Source organism: Mesoplodon mirus (genome assembly GCF_964341445.2).
Source record: "Mesoplodon mirus genome assembly, chromosome: 3".
NCBI classification, from domain to species: domain Eukaryota; kingdom Metazoa; phylum Chordata; class Mammalia; order Artiodactyla; family Ziphiidae; genus Mesoplodon; species Mesoplodon mirus.
The window spans coordinates 29,998,195-30,020,142 of NC_138978.1; the positions used below are offsets into that span (position 1 = coordinate 29,998,195).

General features: G+C 46.8%; 1 protein-coding gene across 1 annotated transcript in view; it reads right to left on the reverse strand.

Moving 5' to 3' along the window:
* The window catches only part of CSMD2 (CUB and Sushi multiple domains 2), a 659,332-nt gene that overhangs the window by 203,796 nt on the left and 433,588 nt on the right, over positions 1-21,948 (reverse strand). Inside the window, exons 17-21 of the mRNA XM_082615655.1 lie at positions 20,890-21,077; positions 20,014-20,202; positions 19,705-19,821; positions 5,890-6,105; positions 4,255-4,443 (exon numbers count right to left, since the gene is read on the reverse strand). Of these exons, the coding sequence (XP_082471781.1) occupies positions 4,255-4,443; positions 5,890-6,105; positions 19,705-19,821; positions 20,014-20,202; positions 20,890-21,077 (899 nt within the window). The remainder of the gene's footprint in view (positions 1-4,254; positions 4,444-5,889; positions 6,106-19,704; positions 19,822-20,013; positions 20,203-20,889; positions 21,078-21,948) is intronic.

Sequence of the window (21,948 nt, forward strand, 5' to 3'; positions counted from 1 at the left end):
GGAAGGACCCTGAGGTCACCACATATTCAACTTTAATTGCCCTGAACCTGGAGTGTCCTAGGCCACAGCAGTGTGGAGGGAGCATGTGATACAGGAACATTCAGAGCTGAGCCTCTAGTGGGCTTAGTTGTACCTCTGTGTGTTCTCTTGTCCCCAAGGCTGCTCCTTAGAACTTTGAAGATAGTGACCATGTCCCACCAATCAGAGGACAAGCCCTCCTCCCTGGGCCCTTTCCAGTTCAGGACCAGCTTCAGGTTCCTAAGACGTCACATAAGTCATTACTATGGACAGCATGTTTGTGTCCCTCTGACAAATTCTTATGCTGAAGCCCTGATTCCCCAGTGTGATGCTATTTGGAGGTGGGGCCTTTGGGAGGTAATTAGGTCTAGATGAGGTCATGAGGGGAGAGCCCCCATGATGGGATTAGTGCCCTTATCAGCAGAGGAATTGACCAGAGCCTGCAATCTGTCTGCTGTGTGATGGTACAGCAAGAAGGCTGCCATCTGGAAACCAGGGAGAGGGCCTTTACCAGACACTGAATCCACTGGCACCTTGATCTTGGACTTGCCAGCCTCCGGAACTGTGAGAAATAAATGCTTGTTGTTGATGCCACCCTCTTTATGGTATTTTCTTATAGCAGCTCAAACTGAACAGGACAGCCATCATTTGTCTTGGAGGAGAAATCTTGCTTTGCAGTACTTTAAACTCAGCCTGTTTGCAGAGTGTCCGAACGTGCGTAATGAATGTGCAGAGCTGGGGCATAAAACTAACGGGTGGGTGGTGGACAGGTACCCTGGTGGCTGCTGATAATTTAGGTAGATATGTTTCTAAAGTGTGTAAGTATTCTGGGTGCCCTCTGCTGAAGGTGGCCATTTGGGGAGGGGGTGCTGAGGGTTGTGCATATTTAGACATTTATTACTCAGTCACATCACGTGGGCAGCCCTCTGAAGCAGCTCTCCATCATCTCTGGGCATCACACAGTATTCTCTTCTGTCTAGGGAATGACATGTGGTGCAGTGGGATAAGCATGGATTTTAGACTCAGACAGACCAGTTATATCAACTCTCTGAACCTCGGTATCTTCATCTGCCTCCATCTGGACAATAACAGTATCCACATAAGACTAGAGAGAATACATATATGAAATTTTATGGTGAAAGAGGTGAATATATAGGAGGTGGCTAGCACCGAGTAGGCCCTCAACAAGCATTATTCCTTTCTCTCCCCATCTAACCCGATGAATCTACGCAGCTTATCTGCTTCTATTTGGAGCCCTAACTGCCCAGGTTCCGGGAATGGCAGAAAGCCCAAGAAGCTTCTTGGGAAGCATGTGTTAGCTGCCTGACATTCACAGCACCCTCACTGTTCCTGGTACCTCTTGCTCTCTGCCTAGTTCCTAAAAGGTGGTTGTCCTTGAACGTGGGCTTTGACATATTTTTGCACCTCCTTCCTACCCCAGCTTGCTGCACAATAGCTATATGCCATCTCTGCCCCAGCATGACCCTATCCTCTTTCCCACATGCCCGACACCTTTATGGGGAGGGGAAGGGGGCTGACAGCTTCAGATGGGGCCAGTCCTTGGCCCCTACTGAGGCCTTTTTCCAGGGCACCGGGGAGTGTACAGGAGGTAGCGGGACCTGGCACTTGCTTTTGGGAGAGTTTCCAAAGTATCAAGGGAGGTGAGCAGATGCACTGAAAAGCCAAACACAAGCATAAATGGAAACAAATAAATGTTCCAGAGAAACAAACAGTCATCTTCACCGGAAGGTGCTGAGGCTAATTCGGGCATCTACGACTTCTGTCATCCCCATCAGAAGAGGTCTCGTTAAGGGCAGGGGCTGTGTCTGGGGCTCCCGAGGCAGAGAGGTAGGTCTGCTCCACCATGAGGGGCTCTCAAGGGCAGGGCCATGACTCTTGGTGCAGAATGGGGTCCTCTGGGATCAGGGCTGTCTCTTCCACATCCAGCTCAGGGGACCCTGAGGTCAGGGGCTGTGTCGCCCTGTCACACAATGAATTAGAGCCCAGGACTGTTCATCTCCTTCTCAGCAGGGAATGTTCCTGGTAAGTTATTCAGTTTATACCTCCAGTGCGTATGGCGACTGGGAGCATCTCCCGGGTGGGCATTCCCGTGATACCTCCAGCCTGAGGTTCTGTTGCGGGCTGGTGGTAATTAGAGGCGATTGTAATTGCTATGCGTTATGAATACATACAAAACAGAAGACAAATGTAATAATGAAAATATTGTGAGGCGCCATGACCAAACAGTAATTGGAACAGTAAGTTAAAGAATGAGTTTATGTAATGAGATCAATGAGGCGAGAGCTTAGGGCGTGTGCGTATCTGTGGTCCTGGATAATCCCATTCAGGAAAAATTCCCCTCAGAGCCACTTAGCTGAAGACATTTCTCCAGAGCAGAGAAGAGCTGCTAGCAGCCACATCGAAACTGAACCTACACGGTGGGAGTTACATGTGTGTCTGAATGTGTGTCCAGGTCAGGGTGGGTGGATGCTCTGGGGGATGGTTGCAGGAAAAAGGATAAACTTTGAGATTAGTTAATTGATCAAAAATGAAATTCTGCATCTATTTGTCTTAATGTTTCCCCTCTGAGATCGTAAAGGGTTATTGATTGTTGGTCATGTCATCGATAAATAATGATAAAAAGGTTATTGGCAAAATGATGATAATTATACGGCACCCCGTTGGTTTATGTAAATTACATCACGTAATCTGGAATAAAGCCTGTGAATTGGATATTGTTATCTCTGTTTTATAAGCGAGGAGGCTGGAGCGGCTGGGGTCTGGTGGCTTGCCCAAGATCTAACAGCTGGTGAGTGGCAGAGCAGAGACTCACCCTTGGGCCCAGGTGACCCCACAGCCTGAGCCCAGCCCAGCTTGCCATCCTATTTACGACTGTCCTCTGCAGAGCCCCAGGGCTCCGTGCGGTCGTCTTGGGCAAGGCTGACCTCAAGGGCTCTCAAGACGCCGGCACCTGTTTCAGTCAGTGCAGTGCTGCTTTGATCTGTTTGGTAGATTGGGGTTTTCTGTAATATTTAGCACTAGCGGATAGCAGTGAGCATGGAAGGTACTCCACTGATCCAGCCTGTGTTCCATCTAGCCCCATGGTGTGAGCATCGAGCAAGCAGAGCCATGAACCTTGTAAATGAGGGACAGCCAGCAACTGTCCCCAGTCCCTGGGATATCACCCCACTTCTCTCCACCCTCTGGGCCTGGAGCTCTGAATAGCCTGCTCCAGCACGCTGGCAAGGAGGCCGGCAGGACCTTGGGTCACAGAGCTCCTGGTCCCAACTCCATCAGCTGCCTCTTTAACTCACCATCCACTGCTCTCCCCCTCGCTCGCTCCAGACTGGCCTCCAAGCTATTCCTCAAACACCGAGCATCCTCGTGGCTTGGGGCCTTAGTACTCTGGTCCCTGTTCTCCCACGAATTAGCTCCTTGGATCCCTTCAGATCTCTACTAAAATGTCAGCTCATCAGAGAAGTCTTTCCTGACGACTTGTTATAAAAACCTCCAGCACTTTCTAAGCTGACCATCTTTCTCTGTAACCCTCAACACTGCCCGACACACTACACATCCATGCGTTTACAGCTTATCTCCCCCCACCACAATGTGAGACCAGGAGTGCAGAGACCTTCTCTGTATTGTTCACCTTTGTATTCTCAGCATCCAGAAGCAGGCCTGACCTGCAATGGGTGCTCTATAAATGAACCCAACTCCTGCTTCTCTCTGTCTTCCCCAGCAGAATGGAGGAAGCCTTTCTAGAGATTCTTAAAAGCTAGCACCCTCATTGGACAAGTAAAATCAGCCCTCTCCTCCACCAAATGGGGATTCTCCATGGGCAAAGGTCATACCTCCTTCCTATAGGGGCACCCACACACCCCACCCAGATTTCTCCGCAAGAGGCATCAATTAGCCATGGGAATGTGTGTTAAGGGTGGGAGGTAACAGCATAGAAATTGATTTCATCCGAGTGCCTACTGTGGACCCGCTTTGTAAAGGTCCGTTGAGGCTACAGAACAGCTCATGAAGCAGGCATTGCCATCTCTCCTGTACCGATAAGGAGGTTGGCGTGGAAGGAGGGTAGGCCACCCACCCAAGGTAACCGTGTGCTAAGACAGTCCTTAAACCCAGTCCTGTCGGCCTCTTGGCCCAGGTGCGTTCCACCACCTCCCAGCAATTGACTAAAGTCCGGCCAACCCCATTAGTGAAGCAAAATGAAAGCACGTGACCACCTACCAACACACCTTGGCAGAGGCGAGCTCCACAGGCGCCGTCTGCCCCCCAGGCACGTGATGCGGGCCGTGCCCTCCAGACGGTACCCGGGGAAGCAGGAGAAGGTCAAGGTGTCGCCTACACCAAACTGCAAGCCCTTCCGGATGCTGTAGGCTGGGACCTCAGGCTCCTCACAGGGCTCCAAGTCATACTCTGGAAAGGCAGCAGGAGAGCTGGGGTCAGACACAGAGGATGGGAACGCACAGACAAAGACACCACGGAGAAGAGGACGAGAGAGGAAGACAGAGGTACAGGATACACACCGATGCACGAAAAGTAAGGAGAGAAGGAGAGAGAGCCTGAGAGGGACAGAGACAGGCGAGAACAGGCAGGTGTGTTCTGGGTGGTCTGAGTGCCTCCAGACCATAAGCAGTGGGAGAGAGCACCGCCTTTCTGGAAACATGCTTCCCGGGAGTGTTTCTGAGGCTGACCCTTCCCTCCTGTCCCTTCATCTCCACATGAACCCCAGCCTCAGGCTTGTGGACTCTCCTGCCTCTTTCTCCCTGGGCACCAAGCCAGATCAATTCAATCAGCCTGGTTCTAGAGGTTCAGAATGCATGACCCAGCCTAGGGCAACTTACATTGGGAAAAAGAATCCAAGTGCTTCAGCTGAAGCTGTGTCTTGGTAACGCTGGCACTTGAGGCAGATGGCATGTGTGACGGAGTGGCATTTATGCACCAGGGACCTGACTCTAGTGACTTTTATACCTCTAGTGATGATATAGAAGTACCTTTTCCCTCATCCCCAAGGGCATCTCCCTTCTGGGACACAGTACCCCGGGGCTCTGTGTGGTGGGGAGAAAGAGGCTGGATGAGGCAGACTGGTTGGATATGTCCCATCAGCCAGGACATGGCAGGTGGCATCTGCTGGAGGGACACTGTGAGGCTGAGCTCGGCCATGTCCCATTTCCTAGAGGTCAGATATCTCTCAGCCATCCCGGGGGAATCCATCTGCTGTCTCTGCTCCTGGCTGGTGGTGGGAGGGGGTGGTCTGGGAGCAATAGTATGAGAGCAGCAGGAGGACTTGGTACTAGAGGAGTGAGGGGTCCTCTTTTGTCCCTGAATGCACATTAAAGAGCTTTCTTTTCAGGATTCCTAAACACAAAGATAATATCCATCGCTACTAAATTAGCATTGGTGAAGCAGCCCCCAAATGAGACCAAAACACTCCAAAATGTGAATTTCAGTCTCCCTTCTTTTTCTTTTTTTTTTTTTTTTTTTAGAAATTGCTGTAGTTGTGAAGTAGTGGAAGTGGAATCAGAAGAAGAATCTGGAATTACTAGGGCAGGATGGGACTCCTGAGGTCCTCTAGTTCAATCAGTTGGGTTGGTCATGTTCAGAGTGAAGCCTAAATACCTTCACAGAAGGAGATTCCCCAACAGACCTGCTAATTCCTTCCAAACCCACTATAAGGAAGTTCGTCCTTGTGTCTAACCTAACTATCTTCTGCTGCTGCAGTGAGGTCCCTCTCCCGGAGGCTGGGGAGGGGACCAATAGCCATCTGCTGGGAAGACCAGAGGCTGGCAGCAGGGTGGGGGGGCGTGGGAGAGACAGAGTGCTCAGCCATCACTTACCCCGAGGGACCCTCACATGCTTTACCTGAGAAGGTGATGTTGAAGCCTTCGTAGGACATGGAGAAATCGGAAATGAAGCGGACCTGGGCAGTGAAGTTGCCGTAGAGTCCAGCGCTGATGGGGGCTGGCAACCGGGAACCGGTCAGCTGCCTCAGGGGCTGGGTGAAACTGCCGTTCTCCGTGATGAGGAGGTAGTCGTGGCTGCTCTCCAGGTGGAAGGTGTGGAAAGTGAAGAACACACCTGCCAGGAGACCAGAGGGTCAGGGTGATGACAGTGAGAGGCCTGAAGGGGCTCAGCTGCACGATGATTTCCCGTTTGCAAACATCTGTCGGTGTGCAGAACCTCAAGCTTGAGTATGATCAACACACACCAGCCAACCTGAATGAAGGAACCCAGGTGAACAGCACACGCCCCTGCCCTGAGGTCCAGTCAGGGAGAAGGATGCTGCTTTCTGGTTGTCCCAATTTGAAAGGGAGATTTATGGCTAGGTCATTCATTCAGTCAACAAGTACTTGTACATTTATTGGGTACTTCCTATGGGCCAGGATCCAGGGCTAGGTGGGTGCAAGGGGATATAGCTATAGTACAGAGTGACAAATGCTGGAACCAATGCAGGTCAGACTGCGCTGGGGGGCAGAAGGGAAAGAGGGGAGGGTAGGATGCCCTCACTAAAGAGTGAGCATTTGATTGGGGTCTTAAAAGGAGGCTTAGGAATTAACTGGGTAAGAGGGGAAAGGACACCCCAGGCAGGGCACCGGAGACAGAGCCGCTGTGGATTCCAGGGCTCTGTGAGCTGCACGGTGCGGTTGGACACACTAAGCAGGAAACATCTGGAAGAGGGGCTGGAAATGTAGGCTGGGGCTGGACTGGATATTTTCTGGAGGCATTGAGAAGCCATCCTATCCAGAGTGTATCCGATTTCAGATTAGCAAGATGTTGGTTGCTGTGAGGAGGACGAAGTGGAGGGAGAGAGAACAGTTAGAAGGATGTCAGCCATGCACTGGGGGAAAGTGGATGGGGGCTGGCAGAGGGGGTGAGAGCAGGAAAGGGGCATGAGACTCAGGAGGTGAAGTGGACAGGGATCAGAGGCAACAGATGCAAAGGAGGAGATAAGGGATGATGGGGAAGGTTTTTTTTTTATTTTAACATTAAAAAAATCTTTACTGGAGAATAATTACTTTACAATAGTGTGTTAGTTTCTGCTTTATAACAAAGTGAATCAGCTATACATATACATATATCCCCATATCTCTTCCCTCTTGTGTCTCCCTCCCACCCACCCTATTCCACACCTCTGGGTGGTCACAAAGCACCGAGCTGATCTCCCTGTGGTATGCAGCTGCTTCTCACTAGCTATCTATTTTACATTTGGTAGTATATATAAGTCCAGGTCACTCTCTCACTTCATCCCAGCTTACCCTTCCCCTTCCCCATGTCCTCAAGTTCATTCTCTACATCTGCATCTTTATTCCTGTCCTGCCTCTAGGGTCTTCAGAACCTTTTTTTTTTTTTTTAGATTCCATATATATGTGTTAGTCTATGGTATTTATTTTTCTCTTTCTGACTTATTTCACTCTGTATGAGAGAGTCTAGGTCCATCCACCTCACTACAAATAACTGAATTTCGTTTCCTTTTATGGCTGAGTAATATTCCATTGTATATATGTGCCACGTCTTCTTTATCCATTCATGTCTTGATGGACACTTAGGTTGCTTCCATGTCCTGGCTATTGTAAATAGAGCTGCGATAAGCATTGTGGTACATGACTCTTTTTGAATTATGGTTTTCTCAGGGTATATGCCCAGTAGTTGGATTGCTGGGTCATATGGTAGTTCTAGTTTTAGTTTTTTAAGGAACCTCCACACTGTTCTCCATAGTGGCTGTATCAACTTACATTCCCACCAACAGTGCAGGAGGGTTCCCCTTTCTCCACACCCTCTCCAGCATTTATTGTTTGCAGATTTTTTGATGATGGCCATTCTGACTGGTGTGAGGTGATACCTCATTGTAGTTCTCCATTGTATATTCTTGCCTCCTTTATCAAAGATAAGGTGACCATATGTGCATGGGTTTACCTCTGGGCTTTGTATCCTGTTCCATTGATCTACATTTCTGTTTTTGTGCCACTACCATACTGTCTTGATTACTGTAGCTTTGTAGTATAGTCTGAAGTCAGGAAGCCTGATTCCTCCAGCTCCGTTTTTCTTTCTCAAGATTGCTTTGGCTATTTGGGGTGTTTTGTGTTTCCACACAAATTGTGAAATTTTTTGTTCTAGTTCTGTGACAAATGCCATTGGTAGTTTGATAGGGATTGCATTGAATCTGTAGATTGTTTTGGGTAGTATAGTCATTTTCACAATGTTGATTCTTCCAATCCAAGAACATAGTATATCTCTCCATTTGTTTGTATCATCTTTAATTTCTTTCATCAGTGTCTTATAGTTTTCTGCATACAGGTCTTTTGTCTCCTTAGGTAGGTTTACTCTCAGGTATTTTATTCTTTTTGTTGTAGTGGTAAATGAGAGTGTTTCCTTAATTTCTCTTTCAGATTTTTCATCATTAGTGTATAGGAATGCCAGAGATTTCTGTGCATTAATTTTGTATCCTGCTACTTTACCAAATTCATTGATTAGCTCTAGTAGTTTTCTGGTAGCTTCTTTACCATTCTCTATGTAGAGTATCATGTCATCTGCAAACAGTGACAGCTTTACTTCTTCTTTTCTGATGTGGATTCCTTTTATTTCTTTTTCTTCTCTGGTTGCTGTGGCTAAAACTTCCAAAACTATGTTGAATAAGAGTGGTGAGAGTGGGCAACCTTGTGTTGTTCCTGATCTTAGTGGAAACGGTTTCAGTTTTTCACCATTGAGGATGATGTTGGCTGTGGGTTTGTCATGTATGGCCTTTATTATGTTGAGGAAAGTTCCCTCTATGCCTACTTTCTGGAGCGTTTTTATCATAAATCAGTGTTGAATTTTGTTGAAAGCTTTCTCTGCATCTATTGAGATGATCATATGGTTTTTCTCCTTCAACTTGTTAATATGATGTATCACATTGATTGATTTGCATATATTGAAGAATCCTTGCATTCCTGGAATAAACCCTACTTGATCATAGTGTATGATCCTTTTAATGTGCTGTTGGATTCTGTTTGCTAGTATTTTGTTGAGGATTTTTGCATCTATGTTCATCAGTGACGTTGGCCTGCAGTTTTCTTCCTTTGTGACATCTTTGTCTAGTTTTGGTATCAGGGCGATGGTGGCCTTGTAGAATGAGTTTGGGAGTGTTCCTCACTCTGCTATATTTTGGAAGAGTTTGAGAAGGATAGATGTTAGCTCTTCTCTAAATGTTTGATAGAATTCACCTGTGAAGCCAACTGGTCCTAGGCTTTTGTTTCTTGGAAGATTTTTTCTTTTTTTCTTTTTCTTTTTTTTTTTTTTTTTTGCGGTATGCGGGCCTCTCACTGTTGTGGCCTCTTGCACTGTGGAGCACAGGCTCTGGACGTGCAGGCTCTGTGGCCATGGCTCACAGGCCCAGCCGCTCCGCAGCATGTGGGATTGTCCCGTACCGGGGCATGAACCCGCATCCCCTGCATTGGCAGGCGGACTCTCAACCACTGTGCCAACAGGGAAGCCCCCTGTTAGAAAATTTTTAATCACAGTTTAAATTTCAGTGCTTGTGATTGGTCTGTTCATATTTTCCATTTCTTCCTGGTTCAGTCTCGGATGGTTGTGCATTTCTAAGAAGTTGTCCATTTTTTCCAGGTTGTCCATTTTATTGGCATAGAGTTGCTTGTAGTAAACTCACATGGTCTTTTGTATATCTGCAGCGTCAGTTGTTACTTCAACTTTTTCATTTCTAATTCTATTGATTTGAGTCTTCTCCCTTTTTTCCTTGATGATTCTGGCTAATGGTTTATCAATTTTGTTTATCTTCTCAAAGAAGCAGCTTTTAGTTTTATTGATCTTTGCTATCGTTTCCTTAATTTATTTTTCATTTATTTCTGATCTGATCTCTGTGATTTCTTTTCTTCTGTTAACTTTGGGGTCTTTTTGTTCTTCTTTCTCTAATTGCTTTAGGTGTAAGGTTAGCTTGTTTATTTGAGATGTTTCTTTTTTCTTGAGGTAGGATTGTATTGCTATAAACTTCCCTCTTGCAACTTCTTTTGCCACTTCCCATATGTTTTGGGTCATCATGTTTTCATTGTCATTTGTTTCTAGGTATTTTTTTGATTTCCTCTTTGATTTCTTCAGTGATCTCTTGGTTATTATGTAGTGTATTTTTTAGCCTGCATGTGTTTGTATTTTTTACAGATTTTTTCCTGTCATTGATATCTAGTCTCATAGCATTGTGGTTGGAAAAGATACTTGATACGATTTCAATTTTCTTACATTTACCAAGGCTTGATTTGTGACCCAAGGTATTATCTATCCTGGAGAATGTTCCATGAGCACTTGAGAAGAAAGTGTATTCTGTTGTTTTTGGATGGAATGTCTTATAAATATCAATTAAGTCCATCTTGTTTAATGTATCATTTAAAGCTTGTGTTTCCTTATTTATTTTCATTTTGGATGATCTGCCCATTGGTGAAAGTGGGGTGTTAAAGTCCCCTACTATGATTGTGTTACTGTCAATTTTCCCTTTTATGGCCGTTAGCATTTGCCTTATGTATTGAGGTGATCCTATGTTGGGTGTATAAATATTTACAATTGTTATATCTTCTTCTTGGATTGATCCTTTGATCATTATGTTGTGTCCTTCTTTGTCTCTTGTAAGAGTCTTTATTTTAAAGTCTATTTTGTCTGATATGAGAATTGCCACTCTAGCTTTCTTTTGATTTCCCTTTGCATGGAATCTTTTTCCATCCCCTCACTTTCAGTCTATATGTGTCCCTAGGTCTAAAGTGGGTCTCTTGTAGACAGCATATACTCAGGTCTTGTTTTTTTTATCCACTCAGCCAGTCTGTGTCTTTTGGTGGGAGCATTTAATCCATTTACATTTAAGATAATTATCGATATGTATATTCCTATTATCATTTTCTTAATTGTTTTGGGTTTGTTATTTTAAATCTTTTCCTTCTCTTGTGTTTCCTGCCTAGAGAAGTTCCTTTAGCATTTGTTGTAAAGCTGGTTTTGTGGTGCTGAATTTTCTTAGCTTTTGCTTGTCTGTAAAGGTTTTAATTTCTCTGTCAAATCTGAATGAGATTCTTGCTGGCTAGAGTAATCTTGGTTGTAGTTTTTTCCCTTTCGTCACTTTAAATATGCCTGTCACTCCCTTCTGGCTTGCAGAGTTTCTGCTGAAATATCAGCTGTTAACCTTATGGGGATTCCCTTGTATGTTTTTGTTTCTTTTCCCTTACTGCTTTTTTTTGGGGGAGGCACACGGGCCTCTCACTGTTGTGGCCTCTCCCGTTGCGGAGCACAGGCTCTGGATGCACAGGGTCAGCGGCCATGGCTCACGGGCCCAGCTGCTCCATGGCATGTGGGATCTTCCCAGACCGGGGAATGAACCCGTGTCCCCTCCATCGGCAGGCAGACTCCCAACCACTGCGCCACCAGGGAAGCCCTCCCTTACTGTTTTTAATATTTTTTCTTTGTATTTAATTTTTGATAGTTTGCTTAATATGTGTCTTGGCACATTTCTCCTTGGATTTATCCTGTATGGGACTCTCTGTGCTTCTTAGACTTGATTGACTATTTCCTTTCCCACATTAGGGAAGTTTTCAACTATAATCTCTTCAAATATTTTCTCAGTCCCTTCCTTTTTCTCTTCTTCTTCTGAGACCCCTATCATTAGAATGGGGCATTTAATGTTGTTCCAGAGGTCTCCAAGACTGTCCTCAATTCTTTTCATTCTTTTTTCTTTATTCTGCTCTGCAGTAGCTATTTCCACTATTTTATCTTGCAGGTTACTTATCTGAACTTCTGCCGCAGTTATCCCGCTATTGATTCATTCTAGAGCATTTTTAAGTTCATTTATTGTGTTGTTCATCATTGTTTGTTTTCTCTTTAGTTCTTCCAGGTCCTTGTTAAATGTTTCTCATATTTTCTCCATTCTATTTCTAAGAATTTGGATCATCTGTACTATCATTACTCTGAATTCTTTTTCAGGTAGACTGCCTATTTTCTCTTCATTTGTTTGGTCTGTTGGGTTTTTACGTTGCTCCTTCATCTGCTGTGTGTTTCTGTGTCTTCTCATTTTGCTTATCTTACTGTGTTTGGGGTCTCCATTTTGCAGGCTGCAGGTTCGTAGTTCCTGTTTTTTTTGGTGTCTGTCCCCAGTGGTTAAGGTTGGTTCAGTGGGTTCTGTAGGCTTCCTGGTGGAGGAGGCTAGTGCCTCTGTTCTGGTGGATGAGGCTGGATATTGTCTTTCTGGTGGGCAGGACCGCATCCGGTGGTGTGTTCTGGGGTGTCTGTGACCTTATTATGATTTTAGGTAGCCTCTCCGCTAATGAGTGGGGTTGTGTTCCTGTCTTGCTAGTTGTTTGGCATAGGGTGTCCAGCACTGTAGCTTGCTGGTTGTTGAATGGAGCTGGGTCTTAGCATTGAAATGGAGATCTCTGGGAGAGCTTTTGCTGTTTGATATTACTTGGAGCCAGGAGGTCTCTGGTGGACCAATGTCCTAAACTCAGCTCTCCCATCTCAGAGGCACAGGTCTGACACCTGGCCGGAGCACCAAGACCCTGTCAGCCACACGGCCAGGTACGTGGGCAGTTTCTTGCCTTTTGGGAAGTCTGAGGTCTCTTGCCAGCGTTCAGTAGGTGTTCTGTAGGAGTTGTTCCACATGTAGATGTATTTCTGATGTATTTGTGGGGAGGAAGGTGATCTCCAAGTCTTACTCCTCTGTCATCTTGAAGGTCTCCCCAGGTGATGGGGAAGATCTTGACCTGAAGGACAGTGATGTCTTTTGTGACCCGGGGTCGGACACATAGGGAGAAGAGGAGCAGGTGGTAGAAGGGTAATGGCCTTGGCTTTGAACACCCTGAATGTTTGGCATTCAAGCAGCGTGAGCTAGTGGGAACTGGAAGTACAGACTTAGAGTTCAGGACTAAGGTCAGACTACAGCAGTAGATCTGGGATACCTGCTACCTGAATCCACAAGCATGAAGAGGACCAGGGCAGGGAAGGGCGGCCATCAGAGGAGGGGCAGATTGGAAACCTGGGGGAGGAGGGGCATCAAACAGAAGACAGGGAGGAGGTGGATTGGTGGGGGAGGGGACAGGCAGCCATCTCATCTGAGATGAGAAAAAGGGAGGGGACCTCCACTGAGGGGGAGGGGCTAAGAGCACTCAATAAAGACAATAACATTCAGCACTAAGTATGTGTGTCACTGTCCTGAGTCGCTCTTTAGTTGGCCCCTATCAATCAGAAGGGAAGATACAGAAATATTTCACCCTGCTAAGAACCCTCCAGCATGGGTATGATTATTCTCATTCCATGTTACACCTGAGGAAACCAAGGCACAAAGCGATGAAGTCATTTGTCCAAGGTCGCCCAGCTAGTAGGTGGGAGAGCTGAGATCTGAACTGAGACAACCTGGTGGCAGAGGCTGTGCAGTAAACCACCCCACGAGGCAGCTTCTCCTGCTATGGAAAGAGAGCCCACGGTAGGAGGGTCCAGGTGGCCGCAGGGGTCAGGGTTGAGCAAGGTTATGGAGCAGCAGAATCTTAACACCCAGAGCAACTCTTGAACTTGTCCAGATGGCAGTTGTGCTTGGGTGGGCAGATGTGTAATGCATGACCACCCATGGGTGAGTGTGCCCATGGGAATACATGCCATGGATGTACCAGGGCAGGAACTTGGGTAGGCGAGGAATGCTGCACCCCAGTGCTATTCAAAGTCCACAGACTTTAGCATCTGGGGCATTGTCTGGAAGCTTGTTGGAAATGCAACATCTTGGCTTCCGCCACAGACATCCTGAATCAGAACCTGCATGCTAACAAGATCCCCCAAGAGATCTGTAGGCACATAAAAGTGTGAGGAATACTTCTCTAATTACTGACACGTTTTTGATAAACGATGGTTAGATCCAAGGTCTTAATGCTTAAGCATTTTAGATGTTTTCATTTTTTTTTGCCTCTCTGTTGATAGAAACTGGTGATCTGGAGTATTTGGGATTCTAGAGGTGGGGGTTGTGGGGACAGAACCCAGTAGAGGTGGGACCAGGGAAGCAGCTTGTGAATGCCCTGTGCCCGGGCAGCTGACATGCATCCATTTACCTGTTTACTCAAAGACATAGACTCTGAGCGCCTACTAAGTGCCAGGCCTGTGCTAAGCACCAAGAAAGATCTCCCAGTCTAGAGGACGAGACAGGCACATCAGCAGCGAGAATACAGAGTGGGGACACAGAGGGAGAGTGGGCAACTATGCCTCCGGGGTTGGGAAGGCTTCACAGGGATCACAGTCTGGGACACGAGGGGTGTAAGCATGCTTGGAACCCCACGGGTATGTATGCCCGTACATATCCTGTACTGCCGATACATAAACGCGTATGCAACTGAGTAAACTGTTCTCAGTCTGCAGAGCTTGGGAAGAGGCTTGGTGGAATAGATGTCTTTCCCTCCTCGCTGGAACACAGGGTTGGGTGGAGGATGAGTCAGACACAGTAACGGGCAGAAACAAAGGTGAATGAAGCACTGTGCCTTTACTCTGTTTTTCCAGCACGCAAATACAGCCCCTCCAAAGGAGTAAACATTTGGCAGGGATTCTAAGGATGAGTAAACAACTGAGGTGAAACTCCTGAGTTTCCCAGCTATGCTGATTGCTTGGGGCTCTTTTGGCCATTGTGTGAAAATGAAGACATTGTCACAGAAATAGAGAGGCCCTGTGTTGGAGTTTGAATCCAGATTTGGCATGACAGATGGACACACAAACGAAGACTCCACTGTAGTGAAACATGCAGAATCGTGCAAAGGGCATTAACACCACACTGGAGCAGAAAGAGCAGGGCCATGGGAAAGGAGGGGATTTGGAGGGAGGCCGACCTGGGTCAAAAGCCCGTCTACCAGCCAAAGTATCTGGGCCAAAGTTGCTCTGCGTCTTTAGGTGACATTTAATCTTTGGGGAGAGGAACACCTGGGGTAGCACATGCAAAGCCCACGGCACAGTGCCTGGCACACAGTAGGCATTCTTAGTACTCAGTTCATCTAACTCCCAGACAGCCTTGTGGGTTAAAAGATGTCAGGCCCGGGGTCTTAGCAAGGGCACGTGATCTGGACTCCTGAAATGGCTGTTCCCTTGGGCTGGGCATGTGGTAAGTTGAACAATTCTGAATTTCACAGTTTTTTCAGTTTTCCCAGCTGGACTTCTACCTGGTAGGGAGCAATCGGAGTCAGCAGCCTCCATAGGTCTGTTAACCCGAGATACTGTTACAAGCAGAGCCTGAGGGGTGCCCTCTGGAGAAGGGTGTGGGTTCACTTTAACTCCATTCATATAGATATTTCTGGAGTTTCTTATGTGCCAGGCATGAAGCCAGCAGCTGAGAAAACTGCAGGAAGCAAGGCAGACATTTCTCTGAAAGAGCTTGGAGTTGGTCCGGGGGACAGATGACGAGGATGCCAAGTTCCGTACAGCGGGGAGAAGTCTGGGATTGGGAAGGTACAGGGTCACACAGGAGCCTGTGGAGGGGGGCCCCACCCAGACCCAGCGCTGGGGGCAGGGGGACGGGAAGGTTCGGTAGAGGAAGTGAATTCAGAAGGATGAGCAGCTGGCCAGGCAAGGGGAATGGTGGAGACGATGCGGGGACAGACGGTGTTCCAGGAGAAGAAAATTGTCCCATTGTGCAAAGCTCTAGAGGACAACGAAAGCCTAAGAAGTTCTGGGAACTGAAAGAAGTTCCGTGTAGCTAGAACTTAGTGCTTAGAGGGCTCAGAAGGAGGCTGAGAAAGGTAAGACAGGGCTATAAGGCCATGCTAGCTAGTTTACCATTTGGGGCTCAATGCTTAGGGTCTGGTGAAGCCTTTCAGTGGTTCGAAGGAAGAAGTGTCCTGGTTATACATCAGTGACCTCTTGTTGATTCTCTGCCTGGAACACTTCTCATCCTGGCTAATTCCTGTTCATCCTTGAAGACTGGCCTAAGTCTCAACTCCCCACCTGTGTCTGCTCTATCCCAGAACTGACCATGGTACATTGAGAGGTCTCTTTAGGCTGGATCTCTACCACTAGACTACAAGGCAGGCAGCGCCAGAGGGTCTGTTCCCCTGTGTTTGCCTAGCACCTACAGCAAGCGCGAGCATCAAATAAGCATTTGTTAAATATTTGTTGAACTGCATTGACTTCTAAGGAAAGACACAGGTAGAAAGGCAAAGAGGAACATACACCCCTATAATTACAGACGTCAGATGCAGAGAGAATCATGACTATGGGGAGTCGTTACTCTAGGGGTCACAGGGGGCTGCCTTTCTTTTCCTCTTGATGCCACAGAGTAGCTTCTGGCTCTGGCAATGGCCAACTCTGGACCAGGCTTGGTGGAAACAGCTCTGCAGGATGAACAAGGACACTGCCTCCATCCTTCCTCTCCTCGGGAACAATACTGTGGGAAAAAGGGGCCAGCCCCACATTGCGCTGACTGCCGGAGAGTCCTGTCTTGCCCAAGGCTGTCTTAATCCCGGCTAAATACCAGGCCTATTAAAGGCAACAGTGACGGTGCTTAAATACATGAGGTGGGATTATAAGTGACTTTTCTTTCAAATTTTCCTTTTTTATACAAATAGTATACTTTACATGGAATACATATTTAGTGCTCAAAATTAGGAAAAAGCCAAAAGATGAAAATAAGAGACAACTAGTATTAACCTTTGGGGGCATAGCTCTTCAGACTGTTTTCTATGCACATATCCTTGCTTAATTTTTTATTTTTTAATAAATTAATTTTATTTATTTATTTATTTATTTATTTATTTATTTATTTATGGCTGTGTTGGGTCTTCGTTGCTGTGCACGGGCTTTCTCTAGTTGTGGCGAGTGGGTGCTATTCTTCATTGCTGTGTGCGGGGTTCTCATTGCGGTGGCTTCTCTTGTTGCTGAGCATGGGCTCTAGGTGCATGGGCTTCAGTAGTTGTGGCACACAGGCTCAGTAGTTGTGGCTTGTGGGATCTAGAGCACAGGCTCAGTAGTTGTAGTGCACGGGCTTAGTTGCTCCTTCGTATGTGGGATCTTCCTGGACCAGGGGTTGAACCTGTGTCCCCTGCACTGGCAGGTGGATTCTTAACCACTGTGCCACCAGGGAAGCCCTCCTTGCTTAATTTTTATAAACTGAATATATTACTTTGGCAAACTTCTTTTTTAGTCAACAGTGTATTGCAACCATCTGTGTAGGGCTTTAAATATTCTTTCACATTACTCCTTTCAGTAGCTGTATGGTAATACTGAATATTTCATTATTTGGCTATACCATACATTTAGTTAACATTTCCTGATTGATGGACATTGGAATAGTTACTAGTTTTTCAATTAATAAAGTGTTTTAGGGGACAATAACATTTCCTGATTGATGGACATTGGAATAGTTACTAGTTTTTCAATTAATAAAGTGTTTTAGGGGACAACCTTGTAGCTAAATCTTGATGTACAGTTTATTTATTTTCTTCAGATAAATTCCAAGAAGTAGAACTGCTGGGTCCAGAGGCACGTATATTCTTTTTTTTTTTTAATTAATTAATTTATTTTTGGCTATGTTGGGTCTTTGTTGCTGTGCGCAGGCTTTCTCTAGTTGCGGCGAGCGGGGGCTACTCTTCGTTGTGGTGCGTGGACTTCTCATTGTGGTGGTTTCTCTTGTTGTGGAGCACGGGCTCTAGGCACACGGGCTTCAGTAGTTGTGGAGCGCGGGTTCTAGAACACAAGCTCAGTAGTTGTGGCGCATGGGCTTAGTTGCCCCACAGCATGTGGGATATTCCTGGACCAGGGATCAAGCATTGGCAGGCGGATTCTTAACCACTGTGCCACAGGGAAGTACCGGAGGCACGCATATTCTTAAGGCTTTTGATTCATTGCTGAATCATCCTCTGGAAAGTCTGAGCAGTTTCACACAATGGCAGCACGGAAGAATAGTATTCGTGTCTCTACACTGTCCCCCACACTGTTACACTGTTGCGATGTTCTCTGCTGACTTGAAAAGGGAAATGGCATTTCATTTACTGGGTGAACATGCATTTTTAAAATTGTTAGGGGCGGTCGAGGTCTTTTCATTTGTATTTCCTCTATTACAAAGTGTTTATAGCTTTGCTTATTTTATAGCCCTGTAGACCAGGCATATTTTTCTAAAAAAATTTTAAGAGCTCTTTATGCATCAGGTTCATGGTCCTTAGATGATTACATAGGTTGCAAATATTTTTGTCCATTAACTATTTGAATATTTTACATGAATATTTTGAATATTTATATCTTTATTTAAAAAAACCATAAATCCATTCAAAGTATTATTTAATCAAATCTAATAGTCTTTGCCTTTATGGATTCTACTTTTGGTGTTACTCTTTAAGTAAGTCCCACCTGAGGTTAGGCTTTCATATCTTTCTAGTACTAGAATTTGTGGATAAATGTGTGAGGTATGATTTGTTTTTTTCTTTTTCCCAAATGGTTAAGCCCACTGTTTTAAAACCATTTATTAAATAATCCATCCTCTCTTTAATGGATTGGAAATGACACTTTAATCATATACTAAAGACTGTCTCTCTCTCGCAGACACATATACACACACACTCTCTCTCTCTCACACACAGCCACACACACACACACAGGGGAATCTATTTCTGGATCTTTATTTTCCCCCACTGATTTGTGTGTCCACTCCTATACTCATACCACATCATTAAAATTATTTTATCCCATAATAACATTTTAATATCTGGAAGGGTTACTCTTCCCTTTAAAGTTTTTCTTGGCTTTTCTACATGTTAATTCTTCAAGATCAGAGGTTCTTATTTAAAGGCATGCATCACAGTTACTAGTGAAGTGTTCTAAAAACATAGTTGCCTGGTTTCCACCACCAACGTAGGAAATCTAAACCTCTTGTGTAGGGGTCTAACATTAGAGTATTTGCCAAACTGCATTAAGAACCTTGACTCTAGATGAACTTCGGAGCAAGCTTCTGAGGGTAGAAGCCATCTCTGCCTGGTTACTGTGTATTCCCAGCCCCAGGGTCTGCCGCATAGGTGGAGTTCAATCAATATTTGTGGAGTGAAAGAGTATATTAGTTAATGTTTATTTGTAGTCAGCACCCTTACTTTGAACTTGGGACTCCCAAAGGTCATTTATGCCAGGGAAGGTAGGGCAAGAGTCCAGCCTGGTGAGGAATATGAAAACACTCCTCTGAGGAACAGTGTGAGTTCTGTGAGAAGAGGATTGCCACGTACAATATCTGAAGGCCAGTCGTGAGGAACAGGGAGCAGAGGCAGCCTATGTTCCTCCAGAACTCAGTACAAGGAACTCAGTCTCAGGTTATCAGGAGGGGTCAGATCTGGCAGAAAATGAGAATAGGTGCCCCTTTGTTGAGTGGGTTGGTCACCTCTCCACCACGGGGGGTGTTTGGACAGAAGGTGTGTTGCCATCTTGTGCGGAGTGATTTGGAGAAGATTCCCAACCGAATTAAGTAGGTTTGAGAGCTGGTAATCTCTAAGATCTCTTCCAGAATGGAGATTTTAGGTTTGAAAACCATTTGTTGAATGAGTTCTGTGATTCAAAGAGATAGGAAGGTTCTGGGAGTTTTCTGGTTGGTGAGAAAAATTCAGACTAAGCCCAGAGGTCACTAGAGAGGGAGATCCCCATTGAGGTCATCTTGACCTGGGGACCTTGGGGCCCTGACCATGTTGCATCCCAATACCTGCCATGGGCCTAAACACTTACCCTTGCCATGTGATGTTTCGATAATCCAGGTGCAGTTCAAGTTGTTGGGGTAGAAATCAGGGAACCCCGGTGACAAGATGGTCCCACTGGAGCCTTGAATGAAGCCACCACAGAGAGCTGGAGAGGAGGGAAGGGGGCACTGAAAGACTGGAGCGGCCCAGGGAGCTTCCCCCACAGTCCCCCTGGGATCCCAGCCCCCATCTCGTCCAAACCTCCAACCCTCACTGACAGGGTCAGGGGGTCAGTGCCTGTGTTTTCAGGGCAGGAAAGGAGTCCTCTACTCTAGCGCCCCCTGCTGGTATGTCTCACCTTCACAGCTGGGCAGGGCCCGGCTCCACTGGAAGTTGGGCTCACACTCCAGGGGCTCCCCGTCGCTTAGTGTGTAGCCCGAGTCACAGCTGAAGGTCACCAGGGCGCCCACGTAGAAGTCATTCCCATGACGCTGCCCATTGACGGGGATGCCTGGATCCAGACAGTGGTCTGATTGCAGTGTGATAGCTGGAATAGAGAGCCCACAGCTGGAACAGCTCACTGTGAGCAGAGAGGGACCCCAGCTGACTCACAAAGGGAGGCGGGAGAGAGCCCTGATTGAGAGAAGGCTGGAGTTGTCATCCGCCCCCTCCTCAAATGTGGCTGTCAGTATCTGCTGAGGGTATCTGAAGACCCATCTGTCAGGGAGAACAAGCTGTCTTCATCACTTGTTCGTTCATCATTTGTTCAGTAACCATCAGTGAAGTGTCCCCTATGGCTTAGACGCCATGCTAAGGGTTACGGATACGAACACGGGTAAGAAAACGACCCTCTCCTCATGGTGCTCTCGGCCCTAAGTCACTAGAGTGGTCTGCAAAGAATTGAATCAACAGGCTCTTTCAACCGAGGCACCAGCGATGAATGCAGGTGATGAGAGAGGGTGAGGGAGCGGGAGATGACATCTCACTCCAATGTCACCATCTGTCCCCAGAGCGCCCAGCATGGTGGCGCCCAGTCACCTGCACACAGAGGGGGACCTTCCATTCTTTCTAAAGTTGAGCTCTGAGAGATGCTAAGAACAAGCAGCACCTCCCGAGGAGCACAGCCTAACTGAGAATGCCACGGCGACGCGGCCGAGCGGGGCCTCTTGGTGGAGCTCAGCCCTTGGTCCTTTCCCCACATGGCCGACCCTGTCACTGACGCCCCGACACTCACTCTCATAGCGGAGCTGGAAGCCGATGTCCGAGTGACTCTTGTCGGTAGAGAAGAGGAGGTAGAGGTAGTTGCTGGTGCTGATGAGGAACTGGGGGACCTGCGTCCCGTGGTAAACTCCGATCAAGGGCGCCGAGTACGTCCGTCCATCTCGCACTTCCAGAGTGTCATAGTTGACCTCAGTTTTAAATCTGCCGAAGATGGAAATGAAGACGTCTTGAGAAACTTCATTAATTTGCAAATGACAAAAGGCCCTGCCTGACCTGGGCTTCAGAACAACTGGATTTTGGCAGGCTGGGATATTTTAGTATAATCTGCACACATTTACTGGAGATGTGGGAGGACCTTCCCTCCTGTATTGAACCCTCCTCCTCCTCCTCCTGTGGTTGGATGCGGATCTCCCAGTCCTCTCTGTGGCCTGGGCTGTGACCCATCTTCAGACCTACAGGAACAGTGACTAGCCTCATGGGAGTCAGAATGTTCTAGGCCAGGGGTCAGTAAACTACAGCCCCAGGGCCAATTCTGGTCTAGAGTCTGTTCTTGGATGGCCTAAGGGCTAAGAATGGTTTTTACATTTATAAAGCAGTATTTTTTTTTTAAAGCAAAGACTATGCAACAGATATCAGCAAGTGTCCCATGAAACCTAAAGTATTTACTACCTGGCCCTTCACAGAAAAGTTCGCAACGGCTATTCTAGGCCATGAACGCTTTGTCTAGAAGAAGTTTGTGTTCATACTTGGGTGGCTACTTCCCCCACCCGAGGGGCACAGCAAGGGTGGGAGTTAGAAGTGGGGCACATGAGCACGATTCGGGTCAGAGGTGAGGAAGACCGCCTTCCCACACTGGAAATGTCAGGGTTATGTTCCTCAGATACTAATAGTCCCCTAAACATCACAGACCCCACTACTGAGAAGAAACCAAGGCCAAGGGCAAAGCCAGTGCAGCCTGCTCCCACCCCACCCAGGGCAGCCACTCGAGTGTTCTCTGACCTTGTTGACATGCCAGCATCGGTGCTGGTCCGTCGTCACCCACCCCAGCTTCCCTCCCACACCACTGCAGAGA